The sequence below is a fragment of the Tripterygium wilfordii genome, chromosome 2 (genome assembly GCF_013401445.1).
Source record: "Tripterygium wilfordii isolate XIE 37 chromosome 2, ASM1340144v1, whole genome shotgun sequence".
Taxonomy (NCBI): Eukaryota; Viridiplantae; Streptophyta; class Magnoliopsida; order Celastrales; family Celastraceae; genus Tripterygium; species Tripterygium wilfordii.
The window spans coordinates 10,930,004-10,948,816 of record NC_052233.1 but is presented as its reverse complement, the minus strand read 5'-3'; the positions used below and the strand labels follow the sequence as shown (position 1 = coordinate 10,948,816).

Below are 18,813 nucleotides of genomic sequence, written 5' to 3'. Positions count from 1 at the left end.
AGAGTCAAAATTTTGATTTTTCCTTCGTAAACACAAAAGATTTGGGGGAGGGGATTTAAAGGTTAAACCCCAAACTTCTTGATTCTCGGGCATGGACCAAACGACTTCAAAGTTTAAACCCCAAACTTCTTGCCTCTTTCTTGGCCATGGACCACACGACTTCTCTTCTTTAATGCATGTAGTTTTCAAAACAATTAGAAAATTATAAAAGGGGCGATTAGGGTTCAATTCTGTTTTAACTACGTAAACACAGATACAACTGCCAAGTCAAAAATAACGGGAAAATTTATGCAATCAATCCTACGTAAATGATCACAAGCACCCGTATCAATGGAGAGAACGATACGACCAAGTATTACAACGAATCATCATATCCCATGTCCAATAAAAACTACATTTAGGATCAGATATGTTAGAAAGTTTACAAACTCCAATTGGTCTAGTAGCCAGCCCACGGGACACCAGATCAAGGGTTCAAATTCTCCCTTCTAAAAGCTTGCTCACGACCCAAAAAGAAAGAAAGTCCACAATTCCATAGATGTCAATTTAGTGCAGTTGTATTCAACATCCCAAGAGTCAAAATTTTGATTTTTCTTTCGTAAACACGAAAGATTAGGGGGAGGGGATTTAAAGTTTAAACCCCAAACTTCTTGCCTCTTGGGCATGGACCACACGACTTCTCTTCTTTAATGCATGTAGTTTTCAAAACAATTAGAAAATTATAAAAGAAGCGATTAGGGTTCAATTCTGTTTTAACTATGTAAACACAGATACAACTGCTAAGTCAAAAATAAAGGGAAAATTTATGCAATCAATCCTACGTAACATATTTCAGAAGAATCAAGGGGAAATTTAAAAATCAGCTAGACCAAATAACTGTGCAAGCATTCGTATTAAAAGGGACAGCACTCCAAGAAAATGATGGAATACTTACAAGAAAAGGCACATGGAGAATCCCCTAAAAGACAAGTTAATACTGATAAGTTAACCACATTGCCCATTACCATATCACGGTAAAACAGCAGTACGAAAATTATGGAAGAAGACTACTCCCTAAGATATTCTTTCACTTCAATAGAGAGCGACACACGTCCGAAGAAGTTCCCCCCAAATGACAATTCCATGAATCAGATGTACGAAATTTCATTAGAATATACAGATATTTAAAGGAAAACAAAATGGAAAGCATAATATTTTACACAACCACAACAGAAATTCAAGGGAAAACAGAAGCCAGCTAAATGTAAGTGCCACATATAAGCTGAAGGGAGAACCCAAAGTATTCACATTCAAAAGTACAGATGCTAAGGAAGCATATGCAGAAATATGCCTACTTTTCTAGTTTCACGATCATGGTGGAAAAGCATTTAATTCTACAATTTAAACTGGGTGAGATCCCATGGAAGCCTAACAATTTTAAAAAGAAACATAAACGCATAAAAAAAATAATATTTTGTTATCAGGGTGGTACAATACGCTCCCAATAAACAAACCATGGTACCTTCTCCTGGGTGCCTTCTAAGCATCTAAGCACTGAAGGGTTGCCTCAATGCAGGGCAGATATCCTGGATGAAAAAATGAATTAGACTCTCCAGGCCTCAAATAATTAACTCGAGGCAGAAAATAGAGATGGCAGAAGAGGTATTTCAGACAGATAACTAGCCTTGAAATGAGGCAGCTATGCAAGAAAAATTATGAACAAACAAGTATATCAATAGTGAAAAAAACCACATTGTCATCCTCAGACAAGGCTCTAACAAATAAAACCATTTATCAGCTCAAAGGAAATCAATAAATTTATTCACTTATTATATTTCCCACAAGATCAATTGCAGAAAATAGTTCAAGCTACAAGTATAACATAATTATAGCAGACGGAATAGCCTATAGAATAAGACGGCTTCGAAGACGAATAATGCTATAATCAAGAATGGTTACAAAAGAAGAAAAAATGCCTTTGGGGTTGGCTTAAATAGAAACCGTACACTCGACTGAAAGAACCGCCAGTAAAGAGTACTCCACGACCAAAAATTACCCCCTTTGACTTCAACCATGCCAAACACCATGTCCAAAGCCCTCAAGCCAGCACAGATAAGATAAAAGACAGATGACACCCCATCGTTAGATATCTGGATATGAATTATGACATAATGTACAATAATCTACTACAACAGCATTTCTGGATCAGAAAACAGCAACACAATTCACTTGCCCGTGATGAATGGATGATTCAATGCTTGAGAAACCGTTATCCTCTTTTCTGGATCCAAGACAAAAATTTTATCTAGAAGATCCTTAAAATTTGCCAACATTTTTGGATCCTCACCGGGAGAGCCGGTAATGATTGATCCAATATCTTTTGGCTTTATGTTGACAATCATCCTCTTGATTGCCTGCGAATGCAAAAGTAAGAACTCAGTCAAATTTAATGGGTGATCCTCCCATCAAGTTAGTACAAGCTAGAAGGAAAAGGAGTGCTTTATTCATTATTCATAGGGGATGGGATTAAACTCCTTCTCTTAGCAAATACATGCATAAATGGTGTGCTACCTTCTTAGTAACGGGATCCTCTTCAGTAGCATGAAAATTTAAATCTTGATCAAAATGCTGATCCGTAAATGCTCCCTGCGAAAAAAAAAAGTACATACAAAAATAATATCAGCAAAGCAGATAACAATATGTGAAAAAAAAGAGAGACATCAACCACTAAAAAATACATAAAATGCATCTTATACTAAAATTGAACACCCAAGTGAAACTAAATTTAGTATATTTCATATGCAATTCCACCCTACATAATACATAATTCAAATATAATAGCAAATTCGGATAAAAAGTCTAAAATAAACACCTTACCCTGCGAAGCATCTTTTTCGGAAAAGGGCCTTTCAGTTCCATGTGAAGTCGTAGCATGTCATTGTTTGATGGACCCGGAAAAAGAACTTTTCCTTTATACAGCTCAAACAAACAGCAACCAACAGACCAGATATCCATTGGATGATCATACGGCAAGCCAAGAACTGCGGGGAAAAATATATCAAAACCAAATAATTCACTTTCATTATGAGGATCTAAGACAATGAAGAGAAATCTTTTCCACATCATAACTAACCAGTACAAATCAAGGGCTAGAAACTCACTAATTTCAGGAGCACGATAGAAACGGCTCACTAGATATGGCGTAATTTCATTTTTACCAGCAAACATGGCATTACCAAAATCACAAAGCTTCAGCACATTTTTTGCCTCATTCACCTGCAGAAAATTAACAATACAAACATCATATCCAGTCAATGAATAGTTAAATTGAGAAGCAACACAGTAATAAAAACAAAACGCAGAATACCAGCATGTTATCCGGCTTTATGTCACAATGAAGAACACCACAATTTTTTAGATGTTTCAGCGCAATGAAAAGCTGCTTTGCATAGGTTTTCACAGCAGTCAGTTTAAGGCCAATGTTGCGACCAAACTTCTTCAAAACCTCACGCAAGTTCATATTTAAAGATTCAAAAACTAAACAAAGATGATTCCTGTACTTGAAACTTGAGAAGAAACGAACACAGTGCCGCTTATTTTCTGGATCCGCTCCCACTAATTTCTTTAGTATCTGAACTTCTAGTTGACCTGCCTTGTGCCTACAGTATGCATATTAGTAGTAAGAAAAATCAGACAATGCCAACAACAGGAGTCTATTTATCAAACAAAGGAAAGGAAGAAAAGTAACCAGAATCAAAGAATACATACTAAAACTAAACATATGTCACTCACATAGTTTCATTATTGCGTATAATTTTAACGGCGACCTCCCCAGGATCACCATTATCAGTCTTAACATCCTTAGCACGAACAACGGTCGAAAATACACCTTTTCCATGGGCAGCAGTGACTTCATATCGACCATCAAGTATTTCACCAAATCGATGCCCTACACAATATTCGTGTCAGCGGACACCAGAAATTTGACTATTTGTATTAATAATACCCTTATCAAAGAGCTCTCAACTAAAATAGCAAAAACTCTACAAGGATAAAGCAAAATAAATCCAAGAATACCATGTAAATGAGTCAGCAACAGATGGAAAAAGAAAAGAAATGCACTCCCCAAAGGACAGGGAGAACATATTGACAGTTGATCATAACGTTTTACCAGGATCTGGAAGGTTAAAAACAGTGTAACAACACTTACTATTGTAAATTATCCAGGTCTCACATATATACCCTTTTTTTTCAAACAAGGAGATCATGAAAAAGTAGTTAAATTACCCAGGAACTTCAAGTCATGCGATAAAGGCCAAGGAACTTGTGAAGTCTATCTAAGTTACTGTAGCTACTAATATCTTCTATTTGCTTAAATAGTTGTTACTCTATTTAATTTAGGTTTCTTTATTTTTTGGAATGAGATTTAGAACTGCTCCAAACTCCGAAAACAACAAAACAGGATTTAGTATGTAACATTTTTTACAATTGGATCTTGACCACCGCACATCACCAGAGTTGGACATAAAAATTAGCATCGACTCAGTCAATACAAGAAGTGGAAGAATAAATCTAAAAGGCACGCATAAAAATAAAAGATGAAAAACAAGAGTACAAGGAAATTCGAGATTGATAATTACCATAGTACCCCTCTGCATCATCCCAGTTGTCATGTAGACCACTCCTTACAATTGGCAGACTGTCTCCTTTGCCCTGCAAAACAAAAGGTTAAAAGGTTCAGTGTCATAACTCATAACATCAATAATGCTATCATCTATTCATCAAGATCCATAGCACACAATCCACAAACAGCATCGTGAGTTCTATATCGGAGCATCACAAAACAGCTATTGAAAAGATTGAGTGAGCAAGCTTCAAGGAAACAATATAAACGAAGTCTATTAACTTCTGCAACTAATAATCTCCTTATGAATATGGTTGACTGACAGGAAAACTTATATCGTTTACACGAGCAACAAAGCTAATGCTTATAAGTTCAACATTATTAATGTAGGAATCCATTTAGAACCTCTACCCAGGTTCTGTATTGGTTTGGTCTAAAGCCAGCGGTGTCAATTAGTTTCCATAAAAATAATTTCATATTAGACTTAGGAGTTATAGTAATAAGATGAAGTCCTGCAATTTGAGAAACAAATTCCTAATAGTGTAAAAATGCTTTCATATGTGTGTTTATCATATTTCAAAAGATTTTCGAATGCTGCACACCAAGAATTCTTGTCTCTCTTGTTCTCAACCTAGTAGCTACTGCACATTTTTCTTTTATTTTTTTATGGAAAGTCAATTTTATGTCCGTTACTTTGGAACAGCACCAATAAATTCTTCTCAAGCATGATGTTAAACTTCTTTTAGTGCTACTCCCATACAACTCCCAACCTCTTTCACACCACAAGTTCAAACAAAACACCACATATTCCACAGTGCCACACTGCCACTATTTTCCAGTAACCAGGAGCTTGAAGTTGCAACCATTATTTTCTCTTCAAAAGCTTTTGTCTAAAAACTCTGAATCACCCAAAAACCCTTAGGACAGAAGTTCTAAATCTATCCTGCAACACAATTATTAGTAGTTGTGCATGAGAGAGAGAGAGAGAGAGAGAGAGAGAGAGATCAGCATAGAAGTTGAACAGCAGTACATCAAAGAGCCTGAATCAATACTGAGAAACCAGGACGCAAGCAAGCAAAGGATGCATGACTGTAATAATTACCGGTTTACGAACTCCAGCAGGTGAATCTCCAAATATATCGTCACAAAATATGTCATCCAACCTCTCACTCTGCAGAGTCAACAAATTAAAATTATTACGTAAATTTAAATCAACTCAAGAAAATCAATACAAACCCATCAGACCAACAATAGGAGTACCGAAGTCAATGATTTTCAATGCATTAAGAGAGTTGAATGTCCAGATCACAACTTTTTCAGGTTCAACTGTGACATTGTAAGGAGATGATTGTAGTTATATCTACCCGAAATATGTCATTGTATGATATGCATCAAGTCCTGTAAGTTTTAACAACGATGGGCCAGGCAGCCGGTCGGTGTAGGGTCTGAGAGGGCCAAATGCATTCCAACACCGCAAAGTACACAGACCATCTCCAATGTAATAATTTGTGATGACTGTACAAGCTATCGCAGGAACAAAAAAGAGCACTATTGCAAGGAAAAAAGAAAGGCCATACCTTCGGCGTACCCTTGCCAAGACCCCCATCACCAGATGTCTTCTCAGAAACATTAATTTCATTAACTTGAGGAGACTTCCCAACAACAAATAGTTGGTCAGCCACCTTAGCATCTGATCCATCGGTCCTACCATCAAGAACTTCTGCAGCAACATCAGAAGCACCTAACAATCGACCAGGAAGCTCTGCAGCAGTCTCCTTAGCTGGTCCACACACAAAAAAAAGAGCAAATTGTGCAATCAGAAAATTTTAAAAAAAAAAAAAAAACCAATAAACATAGATAACAGCACTAAAGCACTACTTAAAACTTTCCAAGAGTCCCCTTCCCTTACCGTTGGGCTACCCTTGTTCAGGTTATATGAAAAGTCGAGAAGGGACATATCCAACCTAGATATGTGTGCTTTATACTGAGACCAGGACCAAACTAGATTTCACTGTAAAGGCTATTTAGTTTAATGCTCTCCGCCAAAAAAAACGATGGCACCCTAACTTCCAAGCTATGTATGGAAATATAAATACATAAATAAGTCGGATGAAGCACAACCTTTTTGCATGTCCTCCGAACATGACTCAATTTGCAGCTGTGACTGCTGATGCTTAAACTTCTCCAAGATGGCTTGCCTTCGCTTCCTGCTTTCCTCCTTGATTCTGTTGAGATCTTCCTCCTCCTGTTCAGCTAGTTTGAAAGAAACCCTCCCTTCAAAATCATCTTGTTCATCTTCATCTCTGAAGCAAATATAAAATATACAACGGTAAAAGGTAAACAACTCCCATACGCAAAACGCCCGTAATGGGCGGGATTAGAGACAGGCAAGATGTACACAACATTCCCTAGCATAATATGCGGAGAGGCTATTTCCATGGTTCAAAATTGTGACCTCTAAGTTGCACCTACAACTTAACCACTAGGCCACATGTTTGCCTAAAATCATACAACGAATAAAAAAAATACACAAACAAAAAGAGATGTGCATGCCAAACTTGCTCCAGAGACCTATTGCAAATGCAATGCACATTCTTTTTTTTTCAAAGTAAATGCAATGCAAATTCTAAAAGCAGATTTTCAAAAGAAAATGCAATCAATATAAGCGCTAAATTCATCAGAAGAATCTTCGTATAGTTAAAACCTTTTACTAGAGCACAACCAGATCCTGAACAAATCATATTGAAGATTCACAACAAATTTCATATGATACCTGTTAAGCTTGCCGCCAACACCAGTAGAATCACTATTAGAAACATTAGTATTTCTATCAATCTCATCGTCCCTGCCTTTATCCCTATTTCTTCCACCTCGCCTTTCACTCCCCCTTTCATTCTCCCAACTCCGATCTCTAAACCTGTCCCTATCTCTATCTCGCTCACTAGCCCTGGTTCCATCTCTAATATCTCTTTCCACCTCTCTTTTCCTATCCTTCTCCAGCCCCCTTTCTCGGCTCCTCTCTCGCTCTTCTCTTCTCCAATCCCTGAAAGTATCCCTATTCCGACTCCTCCCTCGCTCCTCCCATCTCCAATCTCTATCAGTATCCCTATTCCGACTCCTCCCTCGCTCCTCCCATCTCCAATCTCTATCAGTATCCCTATCCCGACTCCTCTCACGCTCATCCCTTCTCCAATCCCTGTTGATCTCCCTATCCCTGCTCTTGTCCCACTCACTTCTTCTTCGGTCCTTGTCAATCTCCCTATTCATGCTTCTCTCAACTTCTTTCTCCCTTCTCCGTTCCCTGCCAACATCATTGTCCCCCCTTTCCCCCTCCTCTCTCTTATAACTGTATGTTTCCCCGTCCCTGCTCTTCTCTCGTATATACCGGTCAACCTCCCCATCCCTGCTTCTCTCTCGTCCATTGTCCCTTCTTGGATTTCTATCCATATGATTCTCAAGTCTCACCTCCATGTCCTCCGCCTCATGGGTTTGACACCTATCCTTTCTTCCAGTATTACTCTCCCTAGTGTGACAATTCATTCTATCATCGCTAGAGTCATTCGTTATCATCCTTTCATCATAAAATTTTACATCCTCACCATGACAATGTCTTTTCTTCGAAAGAAAATCATCTCCAGTTATGCTACAAGAATGAGATCTCACCGCAGGAAAATCCTGTGATCTAGGCTTCACATCAACCTTATAATGGTCCTGGTCATCAGACGATGAGACTGTCGACATTCTGTACCTGTCGCCAGCACCTTCAGAGGACCCTTGATCTCTTGATGTCCTCACATCGTCCTCTACTGTTTCATCATCACAATAATTCTTCTGCTTGCCAATTTGTCGCCTATCCATCCTACTGTACTCACAATTCAAGTCCCCATTCACATAATCACCAGCACCAGATCTATAAATAAAATCTTCTGGATGCTGAGCACCAGATATTCCTAGCAAATCAACCTCAACATGAATTTTATCAACAATGTGACACATCTTCTCCTCACCACAATCACTCTTTGCCTCACCCAAATTCCTCAAAATTCCAGAATCTATTGCTTTTGTATGAGAAGAATCATCCTCCATGCTATTACTCTGCAAAATAATACCAAGAAAACCAAGCACACAAAATTAAAGTGGATAAAACTTGGAAGGTACATACCAAATGCAATAAAAATACACAATTCTAATAAACGGGTGGAATAAATAAAGCCCGAAAAATGGATCTTACAAATCAATAGTAAGCCATCAGTCTCCATTGAAATGCTAGTAAACTTCTTTCTTTTGCTGTGCAAGCAGGTTCTTATATAGGTCTATGAGAGTCACTCAGGTAATCTAAGCAACTCCTCACGAAACGAAAACACAACATGATAAGCCACTGGTTGGTCAAAAGAATAAGATAAAAGACTAATGCAAGAAAGATACTCGATGTTAAACCAATACTATCAAAGCTCGGCCTCGTAACAAAACAAAAAAAAAAACCTCACTTACCGAAAATTTTGTAAAACGCCCCCAAGTAGTTGCTGTAATTCGCATCACAAATATTGGAAGGTAAACAAAACAAAGCTTGCTTAAATTTTTTAAAAAAAATTGAACTTCCTTTTTCTTTAACCTCAATTTCAGCAACCAAACAGAATAACTAGGTTTATAAGGGAGTATTAAAGAAACAATCACACACCGGATTCAGAAAATCGGTCTGAACATCCTTGTTCTCATTGAGAGCCTCGTCCTCAAGAATCTCGCCTTCCTCAACATCGTCATCCGCACGAGAACCAATAGCAAGAGGAACCACAGTTGGAGGAGGGGATATATCGTTCGTGTCGTCTTTTCTTTCCTCTTTGTGCTTCTTGCTGCTGTGGCGATGACGGTGACGGCTGTGGCGATGCTTGTGTCGTTTTGATGATTCTTCAACTTCCTCCACACCGGAGGCAGACCGTCGGTGCTTACGCCGGGAGTTATCGTTGTCGCTCGCCATCCGCAGTCAACAGGAGCAACAACCTAGGCTTAGGGTTAGATCTTTTTTAAGAGCGAACCCTGAAATTTGTATCTATCTACGTTTTGAGAAGTGGGGTTGAACGGTTGAACCCGTTGATATGTATGGCTTGCGGTTCCTGGTTGGGTTGGGGAAACCGGGAAAGAGTAATAACCCACGTGCGAAAGCGCGTGAATTAGCCACCTCCTTATTTTTTATTTCTTATTTTTTAGATCATCTTATTGAATTTTTTATATATACTACATACAAAATCCACTTTTTATGTTGAATTAAACTCTTTTTTAACCGAGAATTATCGAAACAAGCTTGCTTTTTTGACAGTCAAGTTTGAATCTAAACTCCGGGCTGAACAAGCTGCATACACAATCCATTTACAAATAAGTTGAATTGAGACCCAATACGAAAACGAAAGGGGATAGATCCCACGAGCCCACTGGCGATCAAACCATGGAAACCCTATAAGCATACTTTTTGACCGAAGCCGATAACCGGCTGTGCTATCCCTATTTGGTTCCTTACACAGTTCTACTAGCTCTTTCTATCAATGAATGAAGGATGAAATTTGCCATAGACTTTTCCATTACAATTTTTTTTAATGTGACTATATTCAATGCAGGCTCTAAATAATTATCATATCATTCAAGCTGCTAAATCATTTCAATAATCGTATATCCTTCTGTCAGGGTTGATTATAGACAATGCAAGCTGCAAATGGATCATTAGCTGGGATTTTGGTCTACTTGTTCCCTGCTGCCATCAATTTCTTGAATCTCCAGGATTTCGACTCTGCGTTTCAACTTCCTTCCCAACTTTATCGCCACATCCGATGGCGCAAATCTCCCACAAACATAAACTCTACATTGGTGCTTCTCAATCAAGTGTGTCTCTATCTCTACAATATGAAAAACAAAAGAGAAGATATCAAGTTCCATTTCTTATATGCAAAAACAGTACTCCTCCTCACCTTTCATGTTAAGGATAATTCTCCTTATTTTTCTGCAACAACCGTTGCAGTCGATGTTTATTCTCATTACGATGCAAAAACTCTGCGATTGTACAACAAAATAAAGAGTTAGAAATCAATCTATGATTCCCAAGTGAATGAGCATTTTCCATGAGAAAGATCGATATGCTGTAGTCCTGTACTTGCCTTTGCTGGGATATAGCTATGGATGGACATAGTTGGGTTGGGGATAAATGATTGGCTGATGCAACAGCAGAAAACCCAGAAAGAGATGCTGAAAAGTGAGAACTGGGAAGATCAATTCCTTCTCCTTGGATAGTACTTCATTTGGAAACTCTTGGACTTCATTTTGGAATATGATTCTTCTTAGGATTAGAAAGAAGATTTTTGTCTCTTATATGTGGCTGGCTTATCATCCATCCTTAACTTTAGTTCTAAGCTTTGTTCATCCTAATTACAATAACAAAGATAGGCATCTCTTCCTTCTCTGTCCTATGTTTATGTTTTACCCACTTTGTACTATTCTGAAGCTTCCTTTTCTTGTATGGAAGGCCTGTGTTTGCCCAGAATTTAAGCCATTTCAGAATTAATTTATACTAATAAGAGTCATAAGACTAGCCTATGCACACTTGCACATTGAAACAATTCAAACACTAGCCTCACTGCATATTTTACATGGGGTAAGGTCTACGTATATCATGCATGTTTCCAACCCCGTTAATTATTGCAGTCTGGAGATGTGTTCTTAATCATCTGAGGGAAGAACGGAATATATGCTTGATTATGGCAGCTTTGCCTAGAGGCTTCTTGTACAAGGCAGCAACTAGCTTTGGGGGTGCTTTAACTACAGGATATCTACTAGTGACTGTCACCTTCTTCTCCAAAACATTTACTGATACAGAATCCATTTCTGCCAAGAAAAAGTACCAAGTTAGGTTCTCGATTGTGCTTCTTGCACAAGGTTTGATGAAAAAAAAACTTACCTTTCATCCTTGACATTATCTCAGCTACTCTGCTTTGACACCGGGCGCATCGAATATCTGCTGATAGAACAACTTCTTGAACCTGCTCTCCACCCGTGAAAAAGCCATAATCCATATATAAAACTGCGCAGAAACTATGACTAACAGATACATAAGAAAGAGAGTGAAAGAGAAAACAAACAAGAGGCATGGACAAGGATTCCACTGCGGCGAGGCTGAGTCCAATTGCAGGGACTTCCTTCTTAGACCGATCAGCAAGAACCATAGCTCTGTTATGAGACTAATCAAAACACAGCCAAATCATTCATATAGAGCAGAAAGGTAAAAAGTTCTATCTCATATTGGCCAGATAAAAGATCTAACAACAGCTCCCCTACTGTACTGATAGAAAAAAAGTTCATCTTTTTGGGATTTTTCGGGAAAGAGATTCCATTGTAAAGTTTGAAAGGTCTAGATGCATAGTTTCACAAAGATGCTGATTTGGTGTACCAAAACCAATAGGATGGTGTCAATTCACGAGTAGTTGGTGATAATGCATGGATAGTTGTAACGCAATGTGTAAGGTCTCAGGACCATCAATTGAATAATTACTCCATACCTAATTGTGTTTTCCCTTGCCCAGATGCAACATATGCCCACAATTTATTATCTAGTTTGAAAATTAGAGAATCTATGTCCATATTAGCCTGTTAAGTAGGCATAATTTGTTACGTAATATCATCTTAAATACTGTTGAGAGATTTTTAAAAAGGGTAATAAGTATACTCAAAAGTTTTCTCTAAATACATTGAGAAGTTGTTTTCTTATACCTGGGCCTATAGTGCTGTACAAAATCATTTCTGGGTATTATTAGATCTTCAACTGAGCATGATTCGTCTATGTTTTTGCTCATGTCACTAAAAAAAGGTTGGAAAGTAATCCAAGAAATAAATGTTATCCTTATAGACTTCCACATTGTATATCCATCATCCATGGTCTACATTCTACATTCAAATTCCGACTAATGATTAGCAGTCGAACTGGTTAGAAACCTGTATAAAGAAATATTATGGTCTACAAATGTTTATGTACAAACCACCCGATTCTTGTCTTCTCATTCTTCATGAAAAACTAACCGTAACAGCATGATTCTCAACTCTCAAACAGACTACAAAACTCACCAGTCCAAGGTGATGTTTCTAGTTATGTAGAGCTTATCAATATAATCTATAACTGGAAGTGAAGCCTTGATATACCTTCGCATCCTTTTCTCGGCTGACTCATCTGCAATACAGAAATTTGAAGTTGGGAATGTATCCTTGGGATGAATTTATAATAGAATCAAAACAAAATGATGGGAGATACGACAATAGACTATAAGCTGAAGAGGGTGAGATGATATCTTAGGTTGTGAAATATTGGATTAGGCTCGGAACTAGCCTAAAGAGATTTAGCAAATCGAATATTTTTTAGAAAGTAGACCAAAATCAATACTTATATGCAGTTAAGAAGACACTCTGTCTCTTTAGAAAGATATATTTTGAAATGAAAATTAAGCTTTTAACTGTCCATTACTAATTAGTATTCGGCAATGAAAATAGCATAGCATTTAGAACTATCCATCATATACAAGCATACTGATTTTTTCAAGCTTATGTTAACTAGGACTGGCTATAAACAGACGTAGGTTTTCCAAGCCATGACTCATACTTTTACTCTAAATTATGAAAGTTCAAACTTCAAATACTGCAAGAATTTATGGCAATTCCATGCCAGGAGTGTCATGCACTCATGCATCAATTTGATTAACAATTCATTTAAACTCACCGGTTTCATTCAGCTTTTGAAGAAGTTGGTCTCTTGTTGGAAGAGCATACATTCCAGCAGACACTGCAGTCCTCACTGCCCAAGTGTGGAATGGTGCGCAAACTTTGGCATAGGCTGTTGAAGCTGCTTCCCTTAAAGAATAATCACTAGAAAGACAAGACAAAATCAAAATGTTCAGAAGTCAGATGTAAAAACTAAACAAAGTTCAATGCTTATAAACATAACCACCTGTATTTTTATGTTTCACATAGCTCTTTTTTTTTTTGATAAAGTGTTTCACATAGCTCTTAGTTCACTAAGACAGGTAAACTTTCCAATTCAACCTTGAATTTGATTGTTAAAGAGTTGCCTCTCCATTAAAAACAAGTATACAACTCAACGCTACTTATAAAAAAACCACAACACAAGAGTATTTGGTCTCGACGGCATTACTTAGTTGTCTGATAGCATATGCCATTACATTCAAGTTTCATGATATATTGTACAAGCATGCAATCAGTTATCCCAGAATGGCTAGTCAATTCAAATAAAAACATAAGCCAACAAAAAAGTCAATCTCATCTATCATTCCACTATGTTACAGCATAATAATAATTTGAATATAAACCTACAATTAGCAAATAAGCACTTGATTTAACAATGTAAATTAGTTAAACATAAATTTGTCAGGAAATGAGATGTGGAAATCATGGGTGCAAGGATTTACGTTTTGAAGCCATTCGCCATGTAAAATCATGTTTTCTTAAAAACTCTCAGGCGTTCGCTTCGGTTTTGGGAAGTGACAAAACAACGGTCGTAAAACTGTTGTTCACATGAAAAGAAGCTTAAGCATAAACAACAAGATGGCAATGAAAATTTTCCTTCAGCAATTACCTACCGCTGTTGCCATATCATAGCTAATAGGCTCTATCGCATAATGCACAAGGAAGAATAAAAAGTTAAAAACAGAAGTCGAAATTCCACTATGACATGCCACTTAATATCCAAACATATCATGTAGATTATTCTGCATTAACACAAGTCCTCTAATAAACACAATATAATCAAAGAACCCAGAGCATATTTCATTATCTCCAGATTGCACTGATACGGATATGAAATTATTTAGAGGCAGTAAACATACTCAGTGGACAAAAATTGCTCAAACAAAGCTCTGATAAGGTCTAGACCCTGCCTAACTCGACGCAGATTCCGTGAATGGCTTCCAGGAGTTCTCACTGTACCATTTGCAACATCAAGATCAAGTATATTCTGTAAAGTGTCAAATTTCTCAGATGCCTCCACAAGATCACGTACCTAAGAATGAATCAACCAAGTCATTAGAACCAGGTATTACTATACAGATCATTTTTCTAAAATCTCCGAAACCAAACAAAAGGCTAAAACCAGCTTGGAACAACTGGTGGCATGCTCCTAATCATCACACAAGGTGCATGGTTCGATTCCCCCTTCCCTTAGAAAATTAATAGTATGAATAATAACCACATGAATTATCAAAGAAGAATAACAATTGATAATTGTGGAATATTGACCTACATTGGATCGTTTTGTAAGTTTGGGTTCTCTGAAACCCTTTTAAGACAGGTATTGCAAAAAACCGACATATAGACTGCAATGTATCTTCATCCAGCATCAAAAAAAATCAAAGACATACATAATTACCAAAAAAAAAAATTGTGGCGGTAAATGTAATCACCATTGTTTCCAGATCTACCACAATTACTCCAGGTAAACAAAAAGGCTGATCCAGAAGGGCAAACTCAAACAAATCTCTACAAACTCCATAAATTAAAAATACCAGAGGCAAAACAATTAAACAATCTAAGCAATTCATGATTCAGCTTTTGCCATTCAAGAAAAAAAAAATTATATTCTCCCTATCCAAACGTGACAGAACAATGGAAAAGGAAGGAGAGTGCAAAAGCAACAAAGAACCTTGGCGACGTACTCCAACTCGGCAAATTTGAAAGCGATGCCAAGGCAATTGAAGAGTACAGACACAAGAGAACAGGCATCGCAGAACTTATTCAATCGAAGCTCTTCCTGGGCACCATTATACTTGAGAATCGTCGCCAGCTCCTCAAATGCCTCCGCGATCGACGATAGGGGCGTCCCCCTTAAGGTCGGCATATTGTTGGAGTTCCCTTCACACGACACGACGGTGTTTCCGCCGGCGGTGTTTGGCATAATATGAATCCTTGACCATGCTTTGAATTTTTCCAGCTTCGTTTCGTAGTCTTTCTTTGAACGATGAGTTTGGAAGAAAATCGGGCAAGCAAAATGTGCATGACCTGGCTCGTTGCTTTTCCGTGTTTTCGCTATTTGAGACGTGAGGGTTTGGAGCTTCTGAAGGTTCGTTCCTACGATCGCGCGTTACGTAGCTCCGCGAATGGTCAAACCTCTGGTTCGTGGAGGTTCCCGGGACTTTCGGGCGATCTCCTTTAAAAGAAGAATTCAATTCGGCCCTTCGGAGTCTTTTTTTGGGGTTCAGCCCATTTTAGACAAGTAGGCCTCAAACTCAAGCCCATCCTTATAAGAGATGGAACTTCATTGGACTTAGTTGTGGCAACAACCTCGGCCCATTAAGAATGTACATATTTGTTTACTGTTAGTGTGTTAATGAAAAGGGAAATTTTATCTACATACCACAAAAACACTATCTTTATATTATTTTTTAATTTTGTATAGTTTACATAAATATTCTTGTATAGAATGACATATTAATCCTTAAACTAAAATTTTAAAATAAATATTTTTTACATATTTAATTTAAGAGAAACTTAGATAATCACAACCATTCATTCAGTCCAATGATCTTACCGTGGACACCTCAACATAGTAAAATTACTTTTTTATCCACTTTTTCACAATTTGTCTTAACATTCTTACTTCTCCTTTTCTTCTACTTTTTTGTGCTACTCCCCTGCTCCTCTTTTTAGTCCATAAGTTCAGTTGATCTGTGCAGCCAACTCCGATGACAAACACAGTAACAAATCCAAGTGCATAGATCGTGTGATGGATAAGCCTTCTTCGTCAAATCCTTGATATCGTTGCTCTCGATCCCAAATCTACGCTTCTTAACCTCCGATTAATCAACGCTATTCACCGAATCGGAAGGCTAGTCCCTGGCTCGACCATCATTCTCTGATTAACAGCCGAAAGTGATCAAGAGATGAATTGCAAAATCTATCAACCATCGGGAGAAGATGGAGGCTTAGCCGATCTCATACGAAATCAAATTACAGAGGTCTAAAACTTTCGATCTAGTAACCAGTCTCAGAGGATGTAAGTGGATATAAGAAAATTTCCATAAGAGGAGAGGCGGGGGTAATACACGTGACATGTAAATTTAACAATAGTATTTCTAATATTTTACACATCAAGAGTAAATTAGTCTTTTCATTACAATTTTGTGTGTAAACTTATAATTTTTTGATGTAAATTTATCATGTTCAAAAAGTGATATAAAGATGGTGTTTTTGTGATGTGTTGATAAAATTTCTCTAATGAAAAAACTAGTATGGCTCATTTTAAATATCTAAATTATTTATAACAGATATTTTAGGTTTGTCTGGCCCACTAACAACGGTCCGAAGAGGAGAGAAGAGTATTTCATTGCCATAAATATGGATTATTGAAAAAAATAAGACATGTATTTGATATTTTTCTTTTAATTTAATGAAATAAAAATGTATTATTTATTTGACATGACTAGAATTGCACATGTAGGTCGCACGTCTACATCAATTTATGCATCTGAATCATTTAACACGTATCTGATGGGGATTTAAATTTTTAACGTCCCAAATGTCGCAAATATGAAAGGTCAAGTATGGAGTAGATTTACGTGAATTCTATATTTAAGTTGAAAATAAAGAATACATTTGTGTGAACTAATAAGTTAAAAATAAAATAAATCTTTAATATTTGAGACACTTGGGATACTCACTTTTGAAATTATGATCATTGTTGCTAATTGTTCAAGTGTGAACCACTTGCTTTTAAGTTTAAAATAAAATAAATCACTCGGAATACTCATTTTTGAAAATAAGTCACTTGAAATGCTATCAAAGCTACTCCTAAAATTAAGGGTGTCCACGAGCGATTTTTGTAGATTTTTTGATATAAATTTAATTGACCATTAGACCAATTATTGACGGTTTTAATCGGATTTTGCTTGATTTTTCGATCGATCCCCACTAACATATATTTGACAATCGATTTAGTTTGATGCGATGTTTTGAATGACCCAAGCTAAAATTTTCATCGAATAGTCAATTATTCTTCAATAAATTTTCCCCATAATAATTCACAACGCAAAATAATTCTCACCATTGCCACAATAGGAAGAATAGTACCACTTTTTCTTCTTTTCTTTCCATCATAACTCATAAGATTAAAACCATTTTGTTACTAAAGCCATCTTTTACATTTCGTTCTAAAATCCTAAAGGTATATATTTTTAAAATTATAAATAAATAAGCCAAATTTAAAATATACCACGTTCCGTCCACCAAAACAGGGACTTCCCTTTCTAGTCTACGGTATTTCAGGGACTTCCGTCACGAGAATTCCGTGTAATCCGACGGATAGAAAACATCTGAATGATCGAACAACCCGTCAAGCGCCACGTACTCCTGGTCAATATTTTCACCGGCTCCATAAACAAACGAGTCGTAACTCGGTATCTGATCATCGAACCCCCAGAAATCATCGATTCCTGAGGAGTCAGACGAGACTCGTACCAACTCAATCACTTCATTCTTAAATTCGTCGCTCGAAGTATTCGTGGGAGGCAAACCAAGCTCGTCGTCAGAAGCTTCTAGAAGATACCCGAGATCCGTCCGAGACTCGCCGAAATTTGAAGTTAGATCCACGACGGGGACCGGCGATGGGGACGAAGCGGATATTTCTTCTTCAAAACTCTTCATGAACGAATCCAGGTCCTGGATGGCCGGGTCGGGATCTGATTCGTCAAGCACACCTAATAAATCATCCCTGAGTCGTTTAACCTCGGGTGAGTCAATTTCCGGCTCGTCCGATTCATCCCTGACTCGCTTTCTGCTACTAATATCCTCCATGAGAGAGTATGAAAATTAATAAACAAGAATTCGCTGCTTTAGCAGTTGTGAGACGCTAATAACATCCGAGGCTTGTGGTGAGAGAAAGCCGAAGATACGCAAGCTTATATAAGGAAGAAAAGGAGGAGAGAGAAAGATAGAGACGAGAGAGAGAGAGAGGGGTAATTATGGAAACGCAGGCGCGTGAGATCGAATACTTAGGCCATCACGGGGACGTCTTGTCTTTAATTATTTTTCCATATTGCCTGTCGGGTTTCCCACACCACCTTATTCTTTTTATGATTCTAATTAAATTGGTTTGAATTCCGACTTCAAGTCCGGGTTCTTGTGGGACCCAATGGCCTAGTCCAATCACGATCCTTTAGCTAACTCATTTTTTTGGC

The 18,813-nt window shown here is 37.5% G+C and overlaps 4 protein-coding genes across 14 annotated transcripts; all 4 read right to left on the bottom strand.

Annotated features, from left to right (window-relative positions):
• Positions 1-1,238: 1,238 nt before the first annotated feature.
• On the bottom strand, positions 1,239-9,673 carry LOC120013157 (serine/threonine-protein kinase prpf4B-like). Of its 5 annotated transcripts, none has more exons than XR_005471370.1 (13): positions 9,282-9,673; positions 7,377-8,698; positions 6,725-6,906; positions 6,181-6,383; positions 5,706-5,774; positions 4,620-4,692; positions 3,772-3,928; positions 3,347-3,638; positions 3,141-3,255; positions 2,857-3,020; positions 2,551-2,625; positions 1,986-2,393; positions 1,239-1,565 (listed from the first exon to the last, which is right to left on the bottom strand). XR_005471370.1 is itself a non-coding variant. In XM_038864892.1 (13 exons), exons 1-13 carry the CDS (start codon positions 9,576-9,578, stop codon positions 2,205-2,207), a joined length of 3,087 nt encoding a protein of 1,028 aa, XP_038720820.1. In that variant the 5' UTR covers positions 9,579-9,673; the 3' UTR covers positions 1,762-2,204. The 5 variants fall into 5 exon arrangements, 4 of the variants coding, with proteins under 4 accessions (XP_038720820.1, XP_038720836.1, XP_038720808.1 ...); XM_038864892.1 differs by lacking the exon at positions 1,239-1,565 and having other exon boundaries at positions 1,762-2,393; positions 7,377-7,695; positions 7,747-8,698; XM_038864908.1 differs by lacking the exon at positions 1,239-1,565 and adding an exon at positions 8,835-8,938 and having other exon boundaries at positions 1,762-2,393; positions 9,282-9,319.
• Positions 9,674-10,057: 384 nt separating this feature from the next.
• On the bottom strand, positions 10,058-12,554 carry LOC120005598 (heavy metal-associated isoprenylated plant protein 26-like). Of its 7 annotated transcripts, none has more exons than XM_038855379.1 (5): positions 11,721-12,301; positions 11,544-11,625; positions 10,747-11,470; positions 10,561-10,642; positions 10,058-10,488 (listed from the first exon to the last, which is right to left on the bottom strand). In XM_038855379.1, the coding sequence occupies exons 3-5, from the start codon at positions 10,774-10,776 to the stop codon at positions 10,316-10,318; spliced, it is 285 nt and encodes a 94-aa protein (XP_038711307.1). In that variant the 5' UTR covers positions 10,777-11,470; positions 11,544-11,625; positions 11,721-12,301; the 3' UTR covers positions 10,058-10,315. The 7 variants fall into 7 exon arrangements, with proteins under 7 accessions (XP_038711307.1, XP_038711299.1, XP_038711270.1 ...); XM_038855371.1 differs by having other exon boundaries at positions 11,725-12,301; XM_038855342.1 differs by lacking the exons at positions 10,058-10,488; positions 10,561-10,642 and adding an exon at positions 12,353-12,554 and having other exon boundaries at positions 11,272-11,470; positions 11,721-11,823.
• On the bottom strand, positions 12,498-15,746 carry LOC120005588 (ACD11 homolog protein-like). Its single transcript, XM_038855321.1, has 4 exons — positions 15,285-15,746; positions 14,473-14,645; positions 13,350-13,495; positions 12,498-12,806 (listed from the first exon to the last, which is right to left on the bottom strand). Exons 1-4 carry the CDS (start codon positions 15,534-15,536, stop codon positions 12,700-12,702), a joined length of 678 nt encoding a protein of 225 aa, XP_038711249.1. The 5' UTR covers positions 15,537-15,746; the 3' UTR covers positions 12,498-12,699.
• Positions 15,747-17,654: 1,908 nt separating this feature from the next.
• On the bottom strand, positions 17,655-18,521 carry LOC120006974. Its single transcript, XM_038857104.1, has one exon. The coding sequence runs from the start codon at positions 18,428-18,430 to the stop codon at positions 17,912-17,914; it is 519 nt and encodes a 172-aa protein (XP_038713032.1). The 5' UTR covers positions 18,431-18,521; the 3' UTR covers positions 17,655-17,911.
• Positions 18,522-18,813: the final 292 nt, after the last annotated feature.